The sequence below is a fragment of the Strix uralensis genome, chromosome 3 (genome assembly GCF_047716275.1).
Source record: "Strix uralensis isolate ZFMK-TIS-50842 chromosome 3, bStrUra1, whole genome shotgun sequence".
NCBI lineage: Eukaryota > Metazoa > Chordata > Aves > Strigiformes > Strigidae > Strix > Strix uralensis.
This window is the reverse complement of record NC_133974.1, coordinates 109,430,002-109,456,701: the sequence shown is the minus strand read 5'-3', so window position 1 is coordinate 109,456,701 and position 26,700 is coordinate 109,430,002. Positions and strand designations below refer to the sequence as shown.

General features: G+C 44.5%; 1 protein-coding gene and 1 long non-coding RNA gene across 8 annotated transcripts in view; one reads left to right on the top strand and one right to left on the bottom strand.

Annotated features, from left to right (window-relative positions):
- The window catches only part of LOC141941335 (uncharacterized), a 59,613-nt gene that overhangs the window by 11,734 nt on the left and 21,179 nt on the right, over window positions 1-26,700 (top strand). For 3 of the 5 annotated variants that reach the window (XR_012628285.1, XR_012628286.1, XR_012628282.1), the window contains exons 5-6: window positions 15,122-15,325; window positions 15,474-18,372. This is a non-coding gene — a long non-coding RNA (uncharacterized LOC141941335). Of the gene's footprint in view, window positions 1-15,121; window positions 15,326-15,473; window positions 18,373-26,700 lie in introns of those variants that run through there. The other 2 variants (XR_012628283.1, XR_012628284.1) reach the window with 2 other exon arrangements.
- On the bottom strand, window positions 586-20,092 carry PSEN2 (presenilin 2). 3 transcript variants are annotated; one of them, XM_074863861.1, is made up of 11 exons: window positions 19,992-20,092; window positions 15,019-15,215; window positions 14,039-14,268; window positions 12,932-13,073; window positions 11,976-12,043; window positions 10,944-11,164; window positions 10,006-10,104; window positions 8,131-8,208; window positions 5,675-5,794; window positions 5,031-5,149; window positions 586-3,094 (listed from the first exon to the last, which is right to left on the bottom strand). In XM_074863861.1, the coding sequence occupies exons 2-11, from the start codon at window positions 15,160-15,162 to the stop codon at window positions 2,939-2,941; spliced, it is 1,377 nt and encodes a 458-aa protein (XP_074719962.1). In that variant the 5' UTR covers window positions 15,163-15,215; window positions 19,992-20,092; the 3' UTR covers window positions 586-2,938. The 3 variants fall into 3 exon arrangements, with proteins under 3 accessions (XP_074719962.1, XP_074719963.1, XP_074719964.1); XM_074863862.1 differs by having other exon boundaries at window positions 14,039-14,265; XM_074863863.1 differs by having other exon boundaries at window positions 15,028-15,215.

Genomic DNA, 26,700 nt, shown 5'->3' with positions numbered 1-26,700 from the left:
CCACATATCTCCCACCAATGAAAAGCTTGGGTTTGCATTAGGGCGGTTTACCACTACATTTTTGTTTGTGGACTTAGCTTCAGTCTCACATGTTAGGGATTGGTGTATGCCCAAGACACGTTTGAGACTAGATGCAGTGAGACACTCATTTTAGACTGAAGAGGAGGGGTGGGTGTGACAGGGATCATGTAGGAAAATGCCAACACATGGCACCTCCTATAGGACTTCAGGCCATTGAGTGACACCTGCATCAAGACAGGTGTCACCCCTGCCTACCTGACAGCTGTACTTTTTCCAGGGATGTGCATCAGTGGGAGTATTAGGATTTCTTCAGGGTGAAAGAGAGTGCAGTTCAGCAGAGCATGCAGCAAGCTGAAATCAGTGAGTGAACACAATAGACAATGCTTTGCTCATTCAAGTTGCCAAGTCACTGAGCCAGTATCTCATGTAGTAGCCAGCTAGGGAGTAAATCCTGCCCTCTCCGTTTTCACATCTTAGGCCATGCTGCACAATGTTAACATCACAAACAAAACTTCACTTTATGCACAGGTGAAAATGTCCAATGAGATGAGAAATCACTCAATATAATTTTAAAACTTGTATGTATGTGTGCATATACACACATAGTGAATATATATATATTTGTAGTAAATACATACGAACTTTTACACAATTAAAACCACTCCAGTATATACATGATATATTCCTATCACTCACCAGGACAATACATTTTGTTGCACTGACAGAATCTGTTGCGCAGTTGCCTTTTAAATAACAATTTTTAAGTTATTGGCCTTCCACCAAGCAGTTCTGCATCTTTGACAAGCACAAATCTGCAGAAAACCACCAGCTCCAGTAGTGATCCTTCAATATTTGAAGGTACCCCCCCAATTTCCTTCAGATTTCAACTCTGCTTTCATAAAAATAATTTTTTTCTAACAATATGCTACAACCCTGTTAAGCCAAGCAGGATTTTTCTTCCAGCACATATAAATATTTCACGTCCTCTCTACACCATGCAATGCACACAGTAAAATCATATTTGCAAGTGACTGTATGCTGACTTGGCCCCTTAACTGGTTTAGTTTAAAAAAAAAAAAAATCCCAAACAAAACAACAAACAGAAAAATGAATTCTCACATAAACCTTAAAAATCAGCAGACAGAGCTCTAGTGATTTACGTTTCCAAAGGAAATACCTTTTAGTCTGCAGCTGTTAAGTCCAAACATTGCAAATATAAGAAATGAGGACAGAAAACAAAGAGCAAGAATTAATTACTTGTCCCAACTGAGGCACACACAACTCGTAAAAACCCTTACGTGCTTTTTAAAAATTTGTTTGAATCACCTGTGTGAGGTCCTTGTTAAATATCAAAGTAGATTAGCTTGAACAAGTCTATTGAAAAAAGCACTACCTTAAAAATGCGTAGTTCAAAGCGTTATCTAAAAAAGTATTTGTAGAGATTAAATTCTGCATCTCAATGACATTGCATTATTCACAAAACCTTGCATAATGTTACATTTTGAAACACGGATATTGATCAGCTGTCAAAGAAAACAGAGCATGTTTGCGTAACAGATGGCCACTCAAGAAAAGAAAAAAAATAATCACATAATTTGGCTATTTCTAAAAAACTGACTCTTGGAGTAGAAGTAAAATTATTTTAAATGGTGGAGAAAACAGTAAGGTTCAGTCAGATCTGTATCTTTCACTGGCAACAAGCACTGTGATTTATTTTTTTTTTAAATGAATTCACTCGAGGGTGTGTAAATATCCCTAGCATTAATGATGCCTTATGCAGAGTAATGTAACAGCAGATTAAAGTTTGCACCCCCCCTATTTTGATACAAACTATGACAGGGTATTTCCAAAAGAGTCCCTCTGACAGCAAATACCTATTTTAAAATTTGTAATAAAAAAATAATCTTTAACAGTACCAAAAGCTAGGTAAACCAAGTCTCAATCAGTGTAAGAGGACCTCTTCATAAAGGGAAGGTAAATCCTCCTTTGGAATAGTTACAACAATGCACAGAAATGAGACCAGAAATACACACAAGAAGTCACAGGTCTGATTTACTAGAGTTGTGCAGTAATTTCCACTTTATGGCAATATGAGGATTGTATTATGGACCCAGAAAAAGATTTCCAAAAAGATAAAATGCTGGGAGGAGACAGGAAAAAGTATCTGTTTTCCCACGCTGAGGATATGATGCGCTAGAGCAGGCAGCTTTGCCTTCATCAGCTGTTAGCTGCAGTGGTGGATACGCTCAGAACCAGAAGCCTGATGTTTAAACATCCCACCACTGACATCCTGTCTAGATCCGTCATGGCTCACTATGTCTAAGGTCAGAATAAATAGGCATTTGGGGCAATTCCAACAGAAGTTGTGTGCACAGAGGCCAGCTTACGAAGTTCAGCCTCACTTCTCTAATGCTCACGACCAGGTGTAACGCGCTGCCCTGTTCTGTGCATGCTGGCTGCTATGCTTTTCTAATTACAAGTATAATTTACTTGCACTGCATGTCTCCACACCACTTCAAAAGTGTGAGAAACTCTGGAGTACAGTTAAACTTGACTGCAATTCCAGGGCTAAAATACCTTGGCTTCTGAAAGCACAGATCAGACCCTTCACCTCTCCAGTGTCACATGCTACATACACGTTTCTCTGCTCACAACAGCCAGTGTGCACATCAAATAACATAAAAGTAATGCTCTGACGTCAGCAATGAGCCACGCTTTTCACTGGAGTCCAAGAGTCCTGTGAAAAAATCTCAGTTCAACATGTAACTATTAGATTTTTTAGTACCCATCATGTCACAGAGTTAGTGTTTTCCTTAGAAATATATGGCACTAAGTGTAAAACTTTATGACTTACTCCAAACAGTGTACCATACTTCACAGCAAAACTTTAAAAAGAATCCTCTAACTCCCACTTCTTCTAAATATACAGCTGGTGGGAGGCCAGGGTGTCCATGAATGGTCGAACAAGGTTGTCTGTCGAGAAGTAAAAGACCAAGCCAAAGGTGATGGAGATGGGAAGAGCAGGCAGCGCTTTCTTAAAAACAGCCAGTAATAAAAGAGTTAAGCATAAACCCTGCCAGAGGGAAGAGAATAAAAACACAAGGAGATATAGTAAGAAGCCCAGAAATGTATGTCATCAACAACCTAATAATATTAGAAACAATAAGCTGTATACACTACAAACAGTAAGCTGTATACACTGTACAGCCATTGAAGCTACCAGTGGCATGAGGTACACGTGTCCACAGCTTCACCTTTCACACAAGCTGGCCAGGTATTTTCATCTTGAGCACAGCTCTCTGCTGAGAAATTGGTATAAACAGCTAATGCTGACATACAGCTGACCCTGAGAGGTTAATTTATTTACAGATTATTTTACATCTTGTTCTACGCCATTACTTATGAAGTACTGATCCAGCAGATAGAAGCATTTAAATCCTGGTGAACTGTACAGATAAGGAGTTTCACTGGAGGACTCTAATACACAGCAGCATGTACTTCTAACACCTTCCCAGTTTTCAAGGTCTCTTGGGATTAAAAGAGAAAACAAACCAAAATATGCACTGCTGTTCTTTAGACTGGATTGCTTACTATCATAGGTGACTCTGGTTTTATCTGCATAGCAGGCCAAGATCTGTTTGTTGGAGCACGTGTGAAAGCTTTTGTACATTTTGGGTAGACCATATGGCTAAGTGCATTTAGGCGTGGATTCCTTCTCTCATCTGAGCCCTTTTTAATTCCTCCATGACGACAAAACTTCAGAGACAAAAAATAGGCTCCAAAAAATATCCACTAGCTGAAGATCAGTGGACAGGAATATATTTTTTTTTAATTATTTTTTTTTAAATCAGTGTTTCTAGACTGCAGGTTTGATTACAATCCAACTGAGCCAGTAGCTCAGGGACCATATCTGGCCTACACCTGCTCCTTAGTTCACATCTACATTTAAAGATATGCTCACTGCTGGGACACTGCAGGGATATTTTTGGGAACCAGAAAGCTACATAGCAACAGGATTATGAAACTGCAAAAGGAGACAGAACAAATTTTAACAGCACTGTAAAAGAAACAGCATGGGGCACTTGGCCTCACGGACAGACAAGAGAGAACATTTCCTCCAGCAAAGGGACCCTGTGCAGGACCCCAGGCTATGGAGACAGGTAATCCTATCGGTTTCGCTGACCTGGGAGGTAGGAAAGCTACACTCAACACACTTTATTTAAGTTAGCTCATCTCTAGTTTTCATGCTTTTTGATCCATGATCTTCACAAGTGAAAGTCACTGTCTTTCACTATCCTTGGGATCTAAGTGGGGAAATGGAGGCCCAAGAGGGACACAATAATTCACTTTCTTCTACCTTCTAAAAATCCTGCCATTGCTCTTCTGGTTAGTTTCCATGAGGATGCTAATGTAAACAGCAAGTTCCTAGTAATTATTACTTATTACCTAGGTGAAAGCTCAACAGTGTGTGGTCATTAGACCTGGCAGGACCGAGTCCTTTAGTAGTTACAGTATGATCATCATCTGCTTTTACTGATAATTTCCATGGATTTTTAAGTCTCTTTCCTTCCTGGTTTTTCCAGCTCAAACCCCAGAACAGGATAGGTCTTCATCCTCTTATCTAGCAGTTCTCCTTAGCCTAAGGGAGCTAATCTTTTCCACTATACTTGCTAATCAATGTGGAGTTCATAATATTGACTCTCATGGCCCACAGAAGTCCCCAATCTTTTAATGCTGAAGCAAACACATTAACTGTTCAGCTGTAACTTTTTCCTGGGGCTGTTTCACCCCCCAGCATCTCCACGCTTGGCTCTGCTCTGACGAGTCCATATCATTCAGCTTCAGTGGCTGTTTAAAGCCTGTCTTTATAGACAAAGTACTGGGTGGTTTCTCCTAAATACCCAGCATGTTACCTGCAGTGATTTAGCAGTGCTCAGCTGGTGGTACTTCTGGCAACACTGCCGTGCTAAACAGGGTGTAACAGAGTTTTTAAAAACTTGCTCACTTACTATGAGAATGGCTACAAAGCATGCCAGCGTAGTATTCCAGTCTCCACTAGCTGTAGCAGCTGCCTTTCCAACAAGCACACTGTAAAATATGAAGTCTCCAAGGCCCAGCTTCACACCCCCTGAGAGAAGGGGAAAAAGAAAACAAGTGTCAATTCTGCTCCTCCTGTTTTGCTTCCTCCTGAACAAATTCTTGTCCCCTAGGGAGCAGGTGAAGGTTCCTAGTCCCAGCTACCAACCTGGACCCTCAGTATCCCACACATTACTGAGGAGGCCGAGACTTCCAGCCCCCTCTCGCACAGTTGGTTTTGCTCAGCATCACTCTTTGAGGTGCTTCCCTGGGCTGGTTTACAGATGTACCATCAGCTGAAGAAGTGTGAGGACAGAATGGGATGGGAGGCAAGGGGAAGAAGGAACTGTTTAAATTGTAGCCAAGAGATGTCACTGGAACCCCAATCCCAGAACAGATTCTGCAGCAGCAAGTAGTAACACAGTCAGACTCAAGATCTTTGTTACTCAACAAGTTACAACTCCTCAAATTAACTGTGATTAGACTAAACTGGGTACCAGAGTGTTAATCACAAGGAGTAAAAACATCAGGCTCTGGCTCTGACTACACTGAAAACAAGGTATAAAGCTTCCCTTACTTTCCTCCTCCTCGAGCTCTTCTAAAGAAGTGATAGGGCGGGTTGGAACAGGACTCCTCGTCTCCGACATCTGAGAGTCTGCGTGTGAAGGGCTCCTGTGGTTCTCTCTCCCATCTTCAGCTTGGTTCCACAGAAATAGGCCAAGAGCAGCAGACCAAAAAAAACCAAACAAAAAACCAACAAAACACAAAAGGTAGCTACATTTATAACTTGTTTTAATGCATGAAAGCCACGCTTCTGTGAAGCTTCTCTGGAATGGGTAAGCCCTTTGTTTCTTGGAGGTGTGATCATCAGGACCAGTTCAAGCACAGACATTTAGTGGCTTTGAGGAAAACACATGTTATTATTTGAAACAGTCAGTAGAGTACATGTTCACAGCAGCTTTGGCAGCTACCCAGGAGTTCAATGGCTTTAACAAGTGAGTACGTACACAGAACTAAGCATTGCTCTGCAGAGGCTGGAATGACAAGTAAAACCAAGTAAAGTTAATACACATTCCCACATTGTTATATCTTTGGGGTGGAGGTGCTCCCTAACTGGTCATATGACAAAAATGGATGACTAAGAGGACTGCCATTTATGAGAAAAGTTCTGCCCTGAATCACACTGACATTGGAGCTGGGTGTTCACATGTAGAAAGTGAACACATTTAATTGGCCACAGATTTATTTTTTTTTTCCCCACTGTTAAACACATCTAACATAGCCCTTCCTTTTGGAAGCAGCCAGTCTGTGACATATTAATCTGACAGTGCCTATTTTTCAGAAGCACTCATACAAACTTTCCAGTCCACATCAGTCTGACAGGATGCTGCTGCTGCAGAAGCAAGCAGACACTGATCTGGGACACACAGAGCTTCCCCAGAGGCATTCTGTATGCCTCAGCATGTAGTTTGTGCCTGCTCTGTGCCCAGTTTCAAAGCAGGATTGTGTCCCTGTGGTTTGTTAGTATGTCAGCTGCTTTATCCTGAAATAAGCAGCATGTTCAGTTATCAAACCTTAGCATACATTTATTGATGTAACATAAAAAGGTACTGTCATCTCTGAAGTGCAACAGGACCAAATGGGAAATCCTCTCAACACCACAAGTCAGATTTTACTCAATCACCTTAGAACTGCAGTTTAACTTGCATTTCAAGAAGATAAAATCAAAGGCACACAAATTACCACAGGACCAGCTAGAATGTAAACTTGGAACACATCAGCTACTGTTGGGTAACTGCCCAAACATAAGCCTTTACCCAAGGGTAAATGAAAAGACGTTCATTTTCCTTGGCAGGGTAAGCCATACTGCACTTACTGCTAGGTAAAAGCATGTCTGCTCCATGGCAGTGGCCTCAATGCAACATGCTGCCACACACTTAAGTTCACCAGCTCATCAGCATTATATTTGACTGTGACCCAGCAATGTGTGCTTGCAGCCCAGAAAGCCAACAGTACCCTTACACTGAAGATATGAATAGGGTCAGGCCCAACCAGAAAGCCAACCGTATCCTGGGCTGCATCAAGAGAAGTGTGACCAGCAGGTCGAGGGAGGGGATTCTCCTCCTCTACTCTGCTCTCGTGAGACCCCACCTGCAGTGCTGTGTCCAGCTCTGGGGCCCCCAACATAAGAAGGACATGGACCTGTTGGAGCGGGTCCAGAGGAGGCCACAAAGATGATCAGGGGGCTGGAGCACTTCCCTTATGAGGACAGGCAGAGAGAGTTGGGGTTGTTCAGCCTGGAGAAGAGAAAGCTCTGGGGAGACCTTATAGTGGCCTTCCAGTACTTAAAGGGGGACTATAGGAAAGATGGGGAGGGACTCTTTATCAGGTGGTGTAGTGATAGAACAAGGGGTAATGGTTTTAAACTGAAAGAGGGTAGATTCCAATTAGATATAACAACAAATTCTTTCCTGTGAGGGTGGTGAGACACTGGCACAGGTTGCCCAGAGCAGTGGTGGCTGCCCCCTCCCTGGCAGTGTTCAAGGCCAGGTTGGACGGGGCTTTGAGCAGCCTGGTCTAGTGGAAGGTGTCCCTGCCCATGGCAGGGGGGTTGGAACTAGATGATATTCAAGGTACCTTTCAACCCAAACCACTCTATGATATTTCTGAGTCTATGTTGTAATTTACCATCCCCAGATAGTAAAAATATGAAACCCCACTAGCCCACTTCCAGCTTTGACTTCAGTACTTCTGAAGATGTGTGTTGAACAACACTTCCGTTTGGTTTTTTGTTTGGTTGTTTTTTAAGTAAAAGCAGCCTGAATACTGGAGCTTCCTACATTGTCTGGCCATCTTTGCTGCCAGTCCTAACAGCAGGTTTCAAAACATCACCAAGTTCTGCAACTAATGTAACAACACTGAGAAAAACCGCATCCATCAGGACTCAGGGGCTTACATTTACTTGCAGTCTCAAACATACACATTATTTCCATGGGACAGTGCTCTGTATAGAAGAGTGACATGCAAGCAAACCTGCATCCCACGTCTGCTGACTTGGTCCTCTTGCTGCTGTGTCTGGCTTTGCCATTCCAACTGTCCACATCATAGCAGCTAGAAGAGAGAAAGAAAGTAATCAGCTGTGTAAAACATCGGTCACTATAGCTCAGAGGAGCTGAGTATTTAGCTGTCCCTGAAAATACAAACCCTTGTCCCTACAAATGCTTTTAACACACTCACTCTTAGTTGGTTTCCCTAGGTGCTTAGAAGGCAAGGTGGGAGAAAATTAAGGCAGTGCATCCATTCAGTTTTTAAGAAAGTCCTAGAGCACAAATAGCTAAGAGTCAGTAGTCTTCTCTGTAGGCTAAAGAAAGCAAAAATGCAGAACTAGGGTCCTCATATTCTTCCTTTTCTTCCTGGTTTCTGGCTCTTCTCTTCAAATAAAATAATTGCTCAGGAAATGATGGTAGTACAAAAGGTAACCAGAGGCTAATTTACACAGCTTACTCCTCATGTTCTGCTAAAGGTAAAGCACACAAGCGAGGGGCATGCAGAAGTTGTCAGAGTGCTAGTTTTCTCTCTGGCTATTTGTTTTGGTTCTTTCCTGTCAAAATATTGGCTATTTCTGTTTTGGTTCCAAGAACAACTGAAGGATGTTTGAGGGTTTATTCTTGAGATGGATCCCTAAATTAAAAAGGAATACAAACCATTCTGAAATCAGTGGAAGGGAACTCAAATCAGCTGTTTATTTAAGCGTGCATCAGTCTTCCTGTTTTTATAGAAGCTAAACTAAACAAAATAAGCCAAGGCAAACACAGTGCCTGCTTTTCCACTACAAGCTCAGCCAAGGTGATATTTTTCCATCTAGAGGGAGCCACAGAATGTGGTCTTGCAATGGAGACACTGACATTCTGCACAGGAACTTTTTGTTCAGTATATTTAGTATTTGTTGAACTGCATTCTCCTTTAGATAAACTCTTTATTAACTCAAACATGTGAGAGACTTCATCTAGATTGTCTCAGGTCAGTATAACAGCATCTCCAGTAAAAGGGAGGTCAGCTGAAGCCAACAGAAGCTCTGCTTGGAACATATAAAAGCATTCATATAACGTTAAATGTTTGGAAATAAAAAGTCCATCAGGTTGTAGGCATCTTCAACTTAGCACCCAACATTTGGAAACATCCATTTGTCTTACAAACAATGTAATGAAAAAGCCACTGAGTTCCATGAAGCACTTGAGTCCAGGTCCCACAAGTGTGGAGTCACCTGCCTTCCAACTATCTTAATCTTAAGCACATATATACATTTGTGGATAAGGGCACCAGACACCATCATAGTTGAACAGCCAGAGAAAGCCAGGGAAGAGACAACTGATTCTGTCTGCAGAGCAATACTTGAATAGAGAGCTTTACAAAGTGAGCAGCCCCACAATGAGCAATAAAACACATATATTCTAAGCACTGACATCCATATAGTGTACAGAGCAAGAGGGAGCTATGGGAAGAATGGAAGCTCATCACACATTTGAAGTGTGTCTATAAAGTGTATGCTTAAGGAGTAAGTGTATTGAGTGAGCATCATTTAATCACAGAACTTTGCAAACACTACTGTCAACCTAACACAGGTTTTTTGTATGCAGAACAACGGGGCATGTTCTGCACTGTATTCATGAAAGGATAAATCTACTTTTGAACATTTCAGCTTCACAAGGCAAATGTGGGCTGCCTTTGGCTAGAGTTGACACAACTGTAACTGATAAACAAGGCCTTCTACAAATGGTCTGTTCCAGAACATAAATGCACACCAATCTTAGGGCAAGGAAGTAACTAAAATAGTGCTCTTTGGTTTGACACAGAAATAGATTGTGAGTTTAATCTGACTAAAAATATTAACATTCTAATCATACTCACAGGAATATATTAATGCAGGAAAAATGGGCTCATTTCTCTCCTGTGCAGTTTCTACCAGCATTCTCAGTGGCCCCTTGGGACAGAGAACAGCCATCAGATCTGCAAAAAGAAAAGGGCCAGACAATCTCATGTCAAATTATCATGCGTATTTTACATTCTTTATCTTAAAAAAATCTATTCTCCCCTCAAAACTGCACCTATCAATATTAACTGAATGATTTCCTGAATGGCAGTTTCTGCCACTCTGCATAACTCTAGCTGTTCTATTCCCTGAAGATGTTGTTCACTTAAAATACCATCCCCAAGACTTAATGTAGTAATAAGAGTTTTCATTGTGCTAACTCTGTAAAAAGCCTCTTGAGAATACCACATTATTTCTTTGAAAATAGATGACAGTATTACATTGAGGTGTTAAATTTAATTACAGGACAACTGGGGGTACTTTGTTCACATTCCACAATCCATCGCTACGTACTCTGACTCTATTTTTCACATGAATGAAGGCCTTTGGGTCCAGTTTCTCTTTGCCTACCCTCTCTCCTCATCAGAGCTCCTCATCCCAGCTGCCTCTTGTTCTGCAGGTTCTCTTGAAACTTGTAACTCATACCAAAATCCATGATCTCTTGATAACTGAAAACAAAACCTGCAAGACTATCAGGTTGCTACTGATAAAAATCCAACCACCTCTACCCATGCAGTAGATGCAGTTCAGTACTTCCCTGACTTGGTGTTCCACTTTGAAAGACATGGTAGGAGCACAGTACTGACATGAACAAGTTAGCAAGAGACAAGCCAGGGAGTCAACTTAACTGCCCATCTGGCTCTTTCTAAAGCTGTTAGCACCATGAAGTTGTTTTTGAATGACATACACAGTCCTGAGATTGCCTCAGAGTAACCTCTGCATGAAGCACACCTTGAGAGTCACAACCCAGACTTACCATAGATGGAGATTGCACCTAGAATCACCCATGCTGACCACTCAGGTAGATACTTAATGAAAACCAGTGCCATTAGAGCACTGATCATAATGAGATACGCTTGCTGGAGCTGCAAGGGACCTTTCCAGTGGATGCAAATCATTCCAACAGCTCCAAAATTCCAGATGACTAAGAACAGAGTGGGGTAATCCATGGCCACGTTGTATGTCTTCAGTACTTCACTGGAATACAACAAGAAAATTTAGCTAAGCAATAAAAGCAACTGACACACAAACCATCCTATTAGCTGTGGTTAAAGAAACAGGCCTCCTACTACACCAGGAGGAAGCAGGATAGAAGCAGCTCTCCTCATGAAAGAGGAACCTGCCTTGTGGCCAACTGCTGCTCTTAACTCTCTGCTCCTCCTGCAGGAGATGGACCTGCTGCGTGTGCAGACAACCACCACACTGCCTTAGTCCTGAGGTCAAACAGTGATTCCAAGGGTCTGAGCAGGCAGGATTTCAAGTCTTAACTGAACATAGGCCTGCGGCTACATGACTGTCTGCAGCAAAGTCGTCATGCAAGAGTCATCCCACCAGACACATGATGCTTACAGTTAAAAATTAAAAGTCTTAACAAGTGTCACCTGCAGGTTCTACCTGAGCTGGGAGCTAAGGGAATGAGCTTGAAACAATGTAGTCTGAGAAAAAGGCAAGACAAATCAGAGAACCAATTCAGCACGTAAAGTTCCTTTCCACTTGCTTCTCAATGTATAATTCAGGGCCTCTGTACCACAAGGTTCAGCCTGTTCATTTCATGCTCACAGTATTGCTTCCCAGTGATTTTTGTAGGGTAGGCACTGTAAAAATCAGGCATTGCCTATTAAAGACCTCATTTCCCATTTTTTAAAAAAGAAAGCTATCCCATTCTAACAGTTCTTAAACCTCCATTTGGAGAAGGGGAGACATTCCTTTTCTTGTTCAAGTTGGGGATTTTCTGCAAAGAGGTGAAGGAACCCTGAACTGCCAGGTTACCTGCACCATTCCCACTTACCCGAGATATATGTAGGTAAAGAGGAAGAGCAGCATCAAAGAGGACAGGATCAGCCAGCCATGGATGAACTATCAAGGGCAAGAAGAGACAGTGATTGAAGGGGCTGTTAGCCCTGCTGCAGGTCGCAGTGCTGCATGCACTACTGACAGAGCTTCCTATTGTCCAACAGTCTCCTTTGGCACTCCTCCAGTGTCCAGAGACCCTGCCTTCCCCACTGCCGGGGAGGCAGGAGGGACAGCCAGTTGCTTCCCATTCTCCCAAACTCTTTCATTTTATATTCTATCTCTTGGTGTTTGGTTTTGTTGGTTTTTTTTTTAGTCTCTTTCCTATCCATTTCCATGGGTATCCACAGTGGCTCCTAGCTTAGACAGGTAAGCACATTCTCTCTGCTTGGGGGGGGGAAGAGGAGGAGTTTGCCCAAGGCTGTACAATAAATCCATCTCAGAGCCAAGTTTAAAAAGCAGCAATGGCCAGTACTCAAATGATGGGCCAGTACCACATATAACAACTCCCTGGGCACCACAAAACCTTCATGTACCTCTCCCTCCAAGCCTTGTTCCCTTCTGCCAGAGCCTCCACAAGCAAGAAGAATACCAGTTCCCACAAAGCTTGCCTAAGACTTCTTGAGAGAATGCATTTGCAGTAAATGGCACAACTTAGTCCATAAGTACAAACAACAGGACTTTTTGATCAGATGGAGAAGAGACTGACCTGACTAACCAAAGGAATAGGCCTCGTTTTTAACAGCCTACCATTAGCGACAAAATAGCAGCAAAGCGTATTCAGGGGCACAGCTCTACCACCACTGACAACGGCTTCTGTACAATATGATTCTTGCTGTGACCAAGACGTGGACTAGCCAGTGCAGTGCCTGTAGTTGTCACTGACATGCAAGCCCCACTTGAACTCAAGTTCACAGCATATAGGTGAAAAAGGCTCTGGCATGAACACTTTACCTTGTAGCAGCGATATTTATAGAGCAGAACTAGGAACACAGTCATTACAACGATGACACTGATCATTATGATGGTGTTCAACACCGAGTTCAAGAGGCGCTGGCCCACAGACGTGGTATCCTCACTGAAAGGGGTGTAGATCCTGCAGTATAAAGCAAAAGCCATATTATATTCTCTTCTAAATGCCCCAAGATAAAACCAGACCCCTCTGTGTGTGGGAAAGAAAGGGAGGTACGACTGCCAAGGACAGCAAATGAGATGTAGCCTCTGAAGGGGCTGGGCTCCAGTTAATTATCAACTAAAGATTAGCGCTATCAAAAGCACATTCCTGCAGAGAAGCTGTGGCTAGCAGAGCTCTAAACAAAAAGACCTGGAGTGTAAATGACTTTATTTAACTTTAGTAACTTCTCTCCAGGCCACGAATTTTTATTGCATGCTCTGGATCCTCTCCACGATAATTATAAGGATACATCCCAGGTGCTGTCCTGAAAGGGGGGGACCCTTTATTTCCACACTTGATAGGAGAATCTCGGACTTTTATCCTCTCTCATCACCCTGCACCCCCATTTTGTTTCCTTTGGTTCAGTTCAAGGGACCACAGTCCCCGTTTCTCCACCCGACACGTGAAGCGCAGTTAGAGCCCCAGGGGTGCTCTTCAGGCACAGTCAGCAAGAGCTGGATGGAATTACATATCCACACCATGAGTCTTCAGGAACAGAAATGTCATCAGGAAATGAGACACTCATCCAAATGAACATGCTATTCCCTGATTGCTGCCAGCTAGCGAGCGAACAGACTAGGAGCTCAGCCTGGGCCTTTTATGCTGCAGTAGAAGCAACTTCATTATTATGCTGCTCACAGGCTTCGCTTAGGGTGCCCTAATGACAGTGCTAACGAATCAGTATAATGCAGGTACGGAAAAAACTTACACAGATGAACGTAGCATACTTTAGTAAGATCTTTGTTTACACAGCCACCTTTAGCTGTGCAAAGATTCTCCTAACCTGCCAAGGAAGCACTCTGTGTACACAGACCCGTGTGCGTGGAACGTATGTGTAAAGCTAGGGATCCCAGGTACTCAGAGGCTGTTTCGAAGACCCCACTTACAGCTGCCCGTTTTTCTCCGTATAGAAGCGCACTGACTTTATGGTGGCGACGACAACAATCATACAAAGGGTGACAGGCACAAAGAGCATGATTACATGCTTTGCTCCATATTTCAGAGTCAGTTCCTCCTCTTCATTTTCCAAGGCGCTTTCTCTCACTGGAACACCCGAGTCAGACATTTCCCCATCAGCAATATTGTTAGGGCTACGGTTGCTACCTGTTCGCCTCTTCTGAAAAGAAATATTAGCAAATATATAAGATGCTTCTTTTCTTTGTGTTCAAAGCTTTATTCCATCATATTTCATGAGGCTGCTGTAGGCCACCACAGCATATCAACTTGTTCCTAATAGAAAGGTACCAACTGAACAATACAATTAGAAATTCCATTGCAAACAGGCTGCAGCGCAATTTTTAAACCAAACCCATGAATATCTAAGGGCCTCTTCAAGTGAAAATATACAGATGGACACATGCACGTGAAGGCCAAGATGCCCAGAACTGAGATAGAAATAATGTCATCTGAGGTGGCATAAGCTTGACCAGTTCCTCCCCCCACAGCAATGCTGTGCTTGCTTTACCCTGCTGCTTCGCTGGCAGCAGGACTAGGTTCTGTTCTAACATTTGCTGCATTTGACCAGAGCAGACAAAGGGTTCCTGGCAAAACAAGAAAGCTGAAAAGGATATCCTGCAAGTCGTATGTGCATCAGGTCCTGAATCTTTACCAAAGGCCATCAGGCCTGTATCTTTACCAAAAGGAAGGAAAAGGGAGGAGTATACATGGAAATAAAAAGGGGGAAAAAAGTCACAGTGGAGGAAATGGGAACAGGCACTGCTGCTGCTGGCTGAGAGTGACACAAGAGAAACAACACTGGCCAAAGCCAGTCCTAGAAGCCAGTCTGCTGGGAGGGACTAGGGGCTAGCAGGACTGTATCTATCATCACACCCCATTTCTTCACTCCCCACGAAGGACGCACACCTACCCTACGTGCCTGCGCTTCCCCTGCTTCTGAGGCTTGCAGGCCATCCTGGTAGGAGGGTACTGGAGGGCTCTCTGCAGACATCAGGGATGTTCTCTCATTGCAGGGCTCCTCCTCGCTGTCCGAGTTGTTCATGAAGGTGATCATCGTCACTCTCCTAGGGAGCACTCAGGAAGGCCACAGCCAAGCACTAATCAAAGCTGAGGGGACAAGCAGAGCAGAAGGAACACAAACAGTGAACATGACAGTGCAAACAACTGGAAGTCTGAAGAGGAGGCACAGTTTCAGTAGGGAGGATACAGCATGCTAGGTAACTCCATCTCCTTCTACCAGCTGATTTAGCCTGCTGTCACCCCAGGCATGACAATCTGTTCAGTTAAAGTCACTGTGACTTTTGCAGTCAGGGAGAACAGCAAAATGCAGCACTGAAGCAATTCAATGAGTTTTCTTTCCCACAGCTTTCACAGTTGCTGCCTGTATGCTTCACCTGAAATGTTGGCTGCCTGCTAGAAAGGTAAGAAGAGCTCAGATCCTACACAACACTCCTGCAAGCATCGGCGGGTGGCAGAAGGTTCTTAGTAACCCGGAGCCTCAACTTCACATAAGCCACTAACCAGGAGTTACACGCTGTCTTCCCTGTTATGACTGTTTATTAACCAGATGAATTTTATAAGCAGTTTTTCTCTCTGCCCATGGACAAGGGGAGGTTTGTGTAGAAAGGGAAGGACCTGTTTCCTTAGGAGAGCCACTTTTTTCCCCCCATGTGTTTCCTTGTGATTAAAAGCAAAACTACTTGGATGGGCAAAAACTTGGAGGATAAAAGTAGGGGCTAGGAATGTTTGGCCTCTTTCCACCTATCACTGTGCAGAAAAATAAGCAAAGCAATGGCACAGTGCAGAAAGGAAAGGAACAGCTCTTCTTTCCAGACACCAGAGAAAAGAGGTACACTGCCCCGGATACCGCAGAACAGCCTTAAAGCCAGGATTTCAGGAAGCTCTAAAGGCAGGTGATAGGAAAATTCCTTTTAGTATTTATTAAGTCAGCTTAACAAAGCAACTGGAGTAAATAAGAGTAATTCAGTCACCTTCTGCTTCTCAGCCACCTGTCCATAAGCAAAAACAGACCTCTAATACATTGTAAAGCTGTAATATCTACAAGAACACCTCTCTCCTCTGCAGTATTGTACCCAAGCCTGTGTGTCTCAGGAAATATATCCAACTCAGAAGGGGAAGCTGAAGAAGCCATGTGACTTGGACACAGTCACTTAAATCTGAATCATGCATTCACAGTCCAACCAGTACACTACGCTGTCTACCAACCAGCTTGAGAGGTCAGAGTGGATACTGTGAAGATCTGTGAGAAATTGAAATTCACTTTGGAGGAAGGAAAGAGGGAGGAGTGGGAGATTCCCCTTTCTTTCACAACCTCAACACATCTGGCACCCTCAAGAAATTTTAGAATGTCAACTCAGTCTGCCCAAGTGAAACATTTTTCAGACATCTGTTCCTCCCCTGCCTTCTCTTCAAGCTTTTTCGTACCATTTTGTTTCTCTTTTAGTGATAAAACTGGTACAGTTATTTGTTATGTTTCCCATAACAAATGCAGGGGTAGCCCTCAAGCCAGGCCTGTCAGCTTCACAGTAATACTGTGTTCTTACCGAGTGAGCTGCCTAACACCTGCGTTTGTGTGCTTATTTTTTACAGAGCCCAAAGTCTCCACTCCAGGTGCTTAACACACTCTTCCAACTGAGCATGTGAGGACTCACTATTTACAGCTGAGAGCCTAGATTCTGGTTCAGTTACAGGATATAGTCCTTTAAAGAAGTCAGGCATATAAAGTCATTCAATCATTACACATTTCTGGATCTGTGAACAGGCTGAGTTATGCATGCCACGGGATCTGTGACCCATGGAATTTAAATAACTCTTTAAAACCTTCTGCCCATGTCAGAGACCAGGGAAGAAATAGGATACTCTCTGATAATTTGGGACCAATATTTAGGTTTTAACAACCCAATGAAAATATTAAAGAACTTTTTCTCCCACTGTTTAAGAAACTGCCACACAATTTTTGCTATCTGAACAGAGCAATTCTGCAGAGGATTTAGAGGGGACAGCCAATTAGCCTACATTCAGCACCCTACTTATACCCACTGGAGGAGTTAAACCAATAGCAAAACCACAGTGCTAATTACTAACCTCCACGATTACATGGAAAAAGAATCTCATGTAATACAGATGTTTTTAAACGACATTTTCTGCTATTCCCCCTCACCAAGGATATGGGCAAAAGCAAAGATGCAACAATACTTCTGGTCAGCAAGCAGACTCAGACCTGAACACAGCTTTACTGTCCCCTGTTTACAAGGCTTTGGTTTCAGCGAGGGCTGACACAAACAGACCCCAACATACCCGGGATTTTGCAGGAGCTCCTGTGGCAACCAGCCCTCAACAGATCTGACACTCACAGCTGCCTTAAACTGACTTAAATATGCAGTCCTGCCAAAGGGGTTGTCCCACTACCTTCAGTCACTCTGGTGCCAACACCAGGTGCTCATCAGCTGTCTAGCTCTTTTGAAAAGACAACAGGCACTTGTTTTCTTTAGCTTTTACAAAGCCAGGCTCCAGCAGGACCAGCTCCCAGGCTGGCTATGCCAGCAGTGACAGTGCCCACATGAGGAAAAGGGAGTGCTGGGCCAGCCCCCTTCCAGTAGCATCGAGCCTTACAGTGGCAAACCCTCTGCTCACTCCCAGACAAGCAGCCCACCCTCACCTCAGGTCTGCAACACCCAAGGCAGCGTGGCTCTTAGCCAGGCAGGGGTCTTTGACATACAGTTTACGGAGGCAGGAAGACTGCCCCCCCCCCTGTGCCCCACCACAGACCCAGGAGGGAGTTTGTCTGATGCAAAGCTGCACTTTGATCCGGCACCAAGGCTGTGCTGGCTGCCAGAGAGAGCTCTGGTTTAAGCAGTCGGTCATCTAGGGCAGGAAGGACCAGCCTGGTCACTCTTACACCCATGTACCCAGCACAGCAGCACCCTTTGGGATGAGCAGAGCAAAAGAACAAAGCCTCTGCCCTGGGAGAGCACATTAGGTCCCATTCAAAAATCATAAGATGTTTAAGAGCCAAAAGACCAAACTCTCAACATATGGCAAAAATGAAAGGGGACAAAAACTAGGTCAGTAGTAAGTGCTTCTTGTAAGAGAGCAGCTGAGGTGGGAATACGACTCCTACTTTATAGCAGTCTTGTGAAGCCTGCGGGAGAGCAGGAGTCACCATTTCTCTCTTTTCAATGTCCTTCGTGAAGAAACCTCTTTCCTCAACTGCAATAAATCAGCTTTATGAGTTTTGATGAAACTGGGCCAATTTGCACTAACATTAGGATCTAGCTTCAGTCTGCCTTTTAATTTCATGCTGCAACATCACTGTGCTGCAAACAAACCTAAATCCTTTGCTTTGCATTTCATCCATCACAAATAATACCAGTACAATATACAGCACAGAACAGCTGCTACTGGCTGTCAGAATATTTAATAATCCACTTGAGAGTTAAAATTCCTGCTTATACATATTGTTCTCTTTGCCAGCAATTAGATGAAGAGAATTAGTTTTTCTTTGCTATGTTTAGATCAAGATAAAGCTTTGGGCTGACACCAAAAGCCTGATGTTCTCCTAAGTTTCAGCTGTAATAATCACAAAGAGGAGGAAAAAACTTTTAAGAAATCCTAAGTGGTAGGGCCAAAATTAGGAGGAAAGATTTACAGGTTCTAGCCAATAAATAAAGCCAGAACATGCATGCTGCTGAAATGACAGGGGACCTGCAACACAGCATCTCAAATGCTGTTCACTTTCAGCCCCAGAACGCAAAAATAACAAAACATGAGATACTATGGGAAGTTGTAGAGATTTGTAGCACGCTTTCTCCATTTTAGGGCATGCCAGCATAGCAGAATTAGCACTGCCTTCTTTTGCCCCACAAGAAAGGCACAACACATTGCCCCAAAGAGTTATTTTGCTGGCAGAACCAAAATCAGACCCTCCCCAAAAGCGTCAGAAGGATTTGCCAGCATTAAGCCCAAATACACTAGCAGTCACCTTCTCATCACAGCAAAAAGGCGCCACAGCCCTGCAGACCTACGTCCACCAGTAAGACCTCAAAGGTCAGACTTCACACACAGGAGCAGCTACTCGCGCTGGTCCCAATACTGCCAGGGGCACCTGAGCCAGCCGGTGCTGGAGGTGACACACCGGGGACACCCAAGGACACCCGTGTCGGGGCGGGGTTCCCCGTCCTCCCCGAGCGCCCGGGGCAGCGGGGGCCGCCAGCCACGGGGGCGCAGAGCCCCGGGTGCCCCCGCTGCAGGCAGGCACATGGGTACGCACCGGGGCTGCGGGCTGGGCCAGCTCCGCTGCCCGTCCGAGCACAGGGCAGCCCGGCCACCCACACAGCGGCTGGCGGAGAGAAAAAGGGACAACAAGCACTTTTAAAAAAAAAAAAAATACAAAAAACCCAACAATCTGGTTTCCGTTGAATTTCCAGCGGCGTTTCCCAATGGAATCCTGGATCGCAGGCATGAATGCCAGCGTCCAGCAGAAATACACATACATATATTTTACGCATATATATACAAACACACATATAAAAATATATATTTATATATACGCATATATATAATATGCACACAACACAATACACGCCCATGTGTATATACACACTCATACATAACTTCCACCAGAACGAGCCACCAAGGCTGCCGGACCTCCTCCCCCCCGCCTCCGGGCCGGGCCCCGGCGTGGAGCGGAGGGGCCTCGCACGGCTCCAGCAGCACGGCAACCCCGAGCCCCCGCGCGAAGGCCGGCCAGGGCCGTTCCCGTCCCGCCCCGCCCCGTCCCGTCCCGTGCGGAGGCCCCGGCAGCCCAGCGGGACGGAGCCCACACCCGGCCCCTGAGGCGCCGCCTGAGCCGCCGCTGTTTACCTGCTCCCAGCCCCGCACGAGCTCCTCTCCGCTCCCATTGGCTCCGGCGCACTCTGGCCCCAACGCCGGCGAGGGAGGCGAGCGCGCCCGCCGATTCGCCGAGATGGCTGTCGCTCGGCGGGTTCCCCCGCCTACTAGCCACTCTTCTCCAATAGAAGAGAAGGGTGGGAAGACGGACGGCCAATAGGAAGGCGGCTCTCCCCGCCCTTTCCTCCGGCGGTGAGGCGGCCCATGAGGCTGTGGCCGCGCCGCCATAGGGGGCCGGTTGGGGGCGGCGCCTGCAGCCTTCGGGTCGCGGCGGGCCGCGGCTGGCCCGGGAGCCGGTGTCTGGGCTCCCTCCTCAGCGGCAGCGAGGGAAGCCGGCGGCTCAGCTCGGCTGGGGCCCCTCCTGTGTGCTGCCGTTCCGTGGGCAGGCGCTGCGAGAAGCGGCTCTGTGGATGCGCGAAGCGTACAGATAACGGGGGGAGCTGCCTGGTAGAGCGCTGGCAGCTCCCCTCGAGCCTCACGACCGCGTCCTTACAGCTGGATGCCTGAAATGTATAATGCCGGTGGAAGGCAGTTCTAAACTAATTGCTTGAAAATGCCTGGCTTTACACCCGTAACTCGCGGTTTTACAAGCCCTGTAACTAACAGAGCCACGCGCGCTTTTAAGGCATTTTAATGCTTGTCATCGGCCTTCAGTAAATGGGAAAGCTATGTGAGTGTGCAGATCCTGACTGAAATAAAAAGGTAAGGGGGGAGCGTGGAGCAGTAAGTAGAAACCAGAAGAAATGGCTAAAGAATGGTTCTTTTGAAGGTGTGTCTAACCTCTGCTCAGTTTATAGATCAGAGGGGTGAATAAAGGAAAATTACAAACATTTTCACATTATTTGCTATGGCTGTGAGAAGTTTGTATTTTCAGAGTGTAAGCCTTTTTGTTCAAATTTTTTTAAAAATCTCTAGCATGTTAATTATCTAGACAGATGAAACTGTTCTTCAATCAGCACACTACTCCTGTGCCTCTGTTCTTCCCACTGCTTTATCAAGCAACAGTTAAGTGAAATTAGGATTCTGGCAGCTCTGTAACTTGCTCATCATCTGTGGGGGCAGAGACACGAACTGAAGTCATGGTAAATTCCTTCTGCTGCTGTTGTCACTTAGGTGGAACCTCAGGCAAAGACAAGGAGTTTTGACAGAAGAGCTTCATGTTCCTCTTTGCTTTGTGCCATCCATGATAATCTTCTGTCGCGAGAGGATATTGGATCTGCACAACTCTGAGAGTTATAACAAGCAAAAGCCGTTTATTCTTCCAATAGTACATACTTATGCTCTCGCCAAAGCTCTTACTTCATAATTAGCAAATCAGCAATTAGAGAGTTATCAACCTTTTCTCCTATCAGCATAAGACCACTCTAACATGCGCTGTACAGACCAATCAACTTCTTGTTCATGCGCTGTTTACACGGTGATAACTTCTCACAGTTCAGTACTTTTCCACAGTTCAGTGTTGCAGCTGCCCCTTGTTTTCCTCTGCCACCTTAGCACAACTCAGCAGTCTCTTATCTTTCTCCCAAGGCCTGTTTTTCATCAAAGCCTAGCTGTTTCTCAGAGGCTGTGCAAGGCTGACAGGCCGATGCCTCCCACAATCTTCCATACAAATGGAGGGTGAGAGAGCAATGAAGGAGATGTGAGGTATAAGTGAAGTGCCCTGCTATATATCATTGGACAAAATGGATTTTTTTGCAGATTCCAAACCTAAGCTGGCCATCAGATTCTTTTCCCCAAATTTCCTGCACAATACCAGTGACAAGTGATATGCCTTCCTTACACCTGTAGTCTTTATTTTGAACCACTTTGCACACAGAAATAAGTTACATGTGAAATTCTTCAGAGCCCCAGAGAGCTGCCTATCAAAGCATGGCCAGGTGTCCTTTGCCAAGGTAAAGCCAGTTTAGGAAAACTGAGAAACTGTGTGCTTGGCTGCATTCTTCACTAGCAGAGTATCAGAGCTCTTTGTAATAGGTTTCTCTCAAAGGCTGTGTCTATCTTTGGTCTTTGTGCTGAGCTGTCGAGTTCCTTTTCACTGGACACTTGATCCAGCTGGAGTTTTTTTTAAATGGGAATTTCTCTGATAAATCGAATCCTTTACACTTCGTATGCTCAGCTGCTTGTCAAGTTTGTTTAATATCAGAAGGAGCAATTTTGGTTGCACTCAGATTTTCCACAACTGACAGTAGCTTTACACCCCTTTATTTTTATGTGGAACTTACATATCTGACACAAATTTGGGATAATAGTAAAAATATTTATCTGTTTTAAAACATTTTACATCTTCAAAGCCAAAACATTGACAGCCTGATCTGCACTGCTCTCCACCTCACTGGCAGCCAGCCAGTCCATCTGAGCCTGGCCAGAGTTATCACTGAGCCAGCAACAAGTGCGTTCCAGTGAAACCCCTGGCCTGTCATAAATCTGTGCAGGCAATGGGTAAATTGTTCTTAGGCTCCTTTTTCTAGGGGCTGAAGGGATGGGAACCGGTTTTTCAAGCCCAGCTGGCCTTTCTCAGCAGCTTTAGGAGCTAAACTTGCAGCTTTCTTTCTTAAAAATGCTGTTCTTGAGTATGAAGGGCTCTGAGAGAAGATTACATTAACGTGAACTCCACAGGTATCTATTCAGGTCTCTGGCCTGAAGTTTAGGGACAAACAAATTCCTTGCTTCTTTCCATGTTCTCACTGGATCCTCCCTTTTTCTCCCACTCTGTGGGACAAGTGCAAAGAGGTGTAGGTCTTGTGCAACCTAGCAAAGGATTTCTGGAAAAATGACATTTACTGCAACCTTCATGAAAGCACAAGAACTGATGGCTGGGGGGCTGTGGGTATGTGAAACCCAGCTGTCTTTCTGAGAATGCATATTCTGCCTGCCTGCTCTGAGGTTTTCAGAGGCAAAAATCTAGCTTACCTCAGTGTTCCTCTTCTGTACCCTAAAGTGAGTAATAGGAAGACAAACTCATTTTCGTCTCTCCTTCCTTGAGAGTTGCTACCATACAGCTTTCAGTTAGAATGTCCCTTCACATGTTTTTTTCCTAGCTGCATCACATGAGAAGCATCTGACCTGAGAGCAAGTTAAAAGACTTTCTGAGCAAAGCCTCACGCTGTACTCATATGGCCATCAAAAATATTTCTGCTTTTTTTCTTTTCTCTAAACAGATCTGTAAAGTCATTTCCTTAAGGATCTCTCAAGATAAAGTATGGCCATTCATAGGAAAATCGTGTGACAAGACGTATCGCAGCTTTTTGACTTAGGAGATCAGTGTCTCTCACCAGAAGCAATTGTTGCCAGGCTGGTGGTTGAAGTACATAGGAACATTCTGTGGGATTGCCCTAATGTGCTCCAATTTAGTACTTAGACGTTTACAGTAGATCTCAGGGAGATTTTGGTCATAAACTGTTACAGTCCTCCAAATATATCCAAGAAATTGTGACTGGTTTATTTCAGGAGGTATAAATAAAACCTGGAAATAGGACTACTGACACAAACTCAAACACTGAGATGCTCCCTTGGCTTTCAAATGGAAACAGACACAACACCATCTGTCAAAATAACATTAAAACCTCTTATCCTTACACTGAAGATATGAATAGTGTCAGGCCCAACCAGAAAGCCAACCATATCCTGGGCTGCATCAAGAGAAGTGTGACCAGCAGATCGAGGGAGGGGATTCTCCCCTTCTACTCTGCTCTCGTGAGACCCCACCTGCAGTGCTGTGTCCAGCTCTGGGGCCCCCAACATAAGAAGGACATGGACCTGTTGGAGCGGGTCCAGAGGAGGCCACAAAGATGATCAGGGGGCTGGAGCACCTTCCTGATGAGGACAGGCTGAGAGAGTTGGGGTTGTTCAGCCTGGAGAAGAGAAGGCTCAGGGGAGACTTTATAGTGGCCTTCCAGTACTTAAAGGGGGCTACAGGAAAGATGGGGAGGGACTCTTTATCAGGGGGTGTAGGGATAGGACAAGGGGTAACAGTTTTAAACTGAAAGAGGGTAGATTTCAATTAGATGTAACAAATTCTTTCTGTGAGGGCGGTGAGACACTGGCCCAGGTTGCCCAGAGCAGTGGTGGCTGCCCCCTCCCTGGCAGTGTTCAAGGCCAGGTTGGACAGGGCTTTGGGCAACCTGGTCTAGTGGAAGGTGTCCCTGCCCATGGCAGGGGGGTTTGACTAGATGATCTTTAAGGTCCCTTCCAACCCAAACCACTCTATAATTCCATGATCTGAGGCTTTATGCTAGAATAGAGAGTATTTTCCAAGAGTCTCATTCAGTTTATTCCACTCTGTAAATCTGCAGTCCATCAATGCAAGGTCGTTACTGAATACCAAAGTGAACATTTTTCTCATAACTGAATGAGACCTGCTCATTGATAAGAGTAATTAGCATGCAGCCAGGGCTCATGACAGAGTACCACCTGTGGACGGGTATCATATATTGGTGTCACACCTTTGTGTTGATTTTTAAGGTGTAATCCCACATTGGTGTATCCATGAAGCCTCAGATTAAACCAGACAGTTCAGATTTATGTTCCAGTACTGAAGGGCATGGCATATCTTTCTGTCTAAAACAGAGACAAAATATGGATCCAAAGTCCCCCAGACTGTAGACTGTTGATCTAACTCTTGGAAGCACATCTCCATCGTAAGGGGATAGTAACCAGGTGTGCCATGAATGTTCATTCAGTACATGTCTGCCATGGTGTTGCACAGAGCTGAGATCATCTCATGGTCCATTCATTCCAGGGTCTATAGCACCACAGAAGCTGTGTAGATGACTGCTTTCTAATGGATGTAGAAATGAGCTAAACATGAGACCCAGATCAAGCAGACAAGGCCAAGGTGGTCGGAGGGGAACAGGAATTAAATCTGGTTAAGTGTGCAGCCACAAAGCGATCAGGGATGCATCCAAATCAATGCAATGCCACCAAAGTCTTTCTTTTAAGCACAGGTCCTTTGCGGGCCCATCGAGCAGGAGTGGGACTGCTCCAAAGGGAGTGCTGTGTGCCTGCCTGGGAGAAGGAGCAGAGCTCCTGCTGCCATGGTGCCCTCTGGACCATTATCTTGTTCAGACAGTTTCTCCTGCCTCCTTATGTACATGTTTTGTACAGTTCTGCTAAAGAATCAGATACCTCTTTAGGAGGCAAATGCACCAGCCTGAAAAGCAGTATTATGCCCTTAAGGTTGTTGGTATCTCTTTGTCTTTCGAGATCCTGGGACAAACCCTCCAGACAATCCCAGGCTCTGATAAGCCAGCAGACCTGTTCATGTGACTTGGAACACTGTGAGTTAACACTGCTCTTCTCTGCCTGAACTCAGTGATAAATCAATAATTACTTTAACTGAAATGAAGTCAGTCCTGGGAAAAAGGAAAATACATGCCTAACATCTTTTAAAAATGCACATGACAGACAAAACAAGATGTTCTCCATAAATATGTAGATAAACCTGTATAATGTACTTGGGCCCTCTGCTGGTAGTCATCGTGGGGAGGACGTGGGTAAGGAATGTCAGTTATACATTAATATTCAAATAAGTCCTTCCCCAGCTGTATTTCGAGGAGGTTCCCGCCTCCACAACCTATAAAAGAGAGTCTTGTTGTATACACTAGGTGGCAGAGGCCTTCTATGCACGGTCATCTCCTGGGTAGCTGCATTAGCTGTTTGACATAGGGACATCTGCAGCCTCAACTAGGTCACGCCGTGTGAGAATCCTTTGAGGGAGTTTTTATTGCAACCAGATTCCTGCGAAATACACTAGGTGTTCCTATAGCCCTCCGTGGAGAATTTATCTGTGTTGCAAAACTCCTGACACTGCCAGAGCAATTGTTTTGAAGCCATGTTTTTTGCTGGATTCCACCACACTGTTCAAGCGCTCAGATTCAGCTCAGCTTGTCTCCGCTGGCACAGCTGTATCGTAACCAGTGTCCCCATTGCTGGAGCTACAACTGTAGCAGCAATGGCAAGAAATCTGAGAGAATGTAAAATACATTTTTCAGTCCGCTAAGGTGTAAGAGAAAAAGCGTCCTATTTAGATTTTTGTTTTTAAATAAAGCAAGGCTTAATCACTTTCTGTTTCTGAACTTCAGTCATGTACTCATGTTAAACAGCAGTTTTCCAAAGAATCCACTGTCGTATTTCTGCAAGCTTCTCTCCACAGAAGCACTTAGAATAGTTTATCTTACTAACTTTTAAAGTAAATTAAATAAGTTTGTTTTAACCCCCTTCCCCTTCAGCAGGAGTGGCCATTCCTAAAATAGTCTTTACTGGCATTTAGTTTATTTAACTTTGCGTTAACACCATTTAATCAAGCCTTAAATTAGATTTTGAACCAACTTCGTTAAACTCGTTCAAGCCAGTTTGATTTTCAGCTATGCAGTAACTGAAGAGTTTATTACATTTTAAGATAATTGAAATAAGAGAGTTCACACAGGGATTTTCTACTGATCAAACAACACAGTTTTAAGGCAAATCTACAGTTAAACCACTGTGGCTTTTCAAAACCTTGAGGCTTTATTTTTCCTCTTGTACAATGAAACTGTAGGTTGAAGAAAAAAACAAAAGATTTCTTTTATGTATCAGGGAGGTTCAAGCACAGGTCTCAGATTAAGGAAATAACAGTAACTAGTACTCCTCATCTTCTTCTTTATAACTTCCCTCCTCTCTTCCCCATCTGACAAGCATCAATTGC

What these genes read in the sequence shown, in the direction of transcription:
- PSEN2 (XM_074863861.1), bottom strand. Translation starts at nt 15,162, where the DNA reads ATGATCACCTTCATGAACAACTCGGACAGCGAGGAGGAGCCCTGCAAT. An exon ending in GGGAAGCGCAGGCACGTAGG is followed by an intron (nt 14,269 to 15,018) that starts GTAGGTGTGCGT and finishes ATTTCTTTTCAG; the next exon opens with AAGAGGCGAACAGGTAGCAA. An exon ending in ACGGAGAAAAACGGGCAGCT is followed by an intron (nt 13,074 to 14,038) that starts GTAAGTGGGGTC and finishes TTTATACTGCAG; the next exon opens with GATCTACACCCCTTTCAGTG.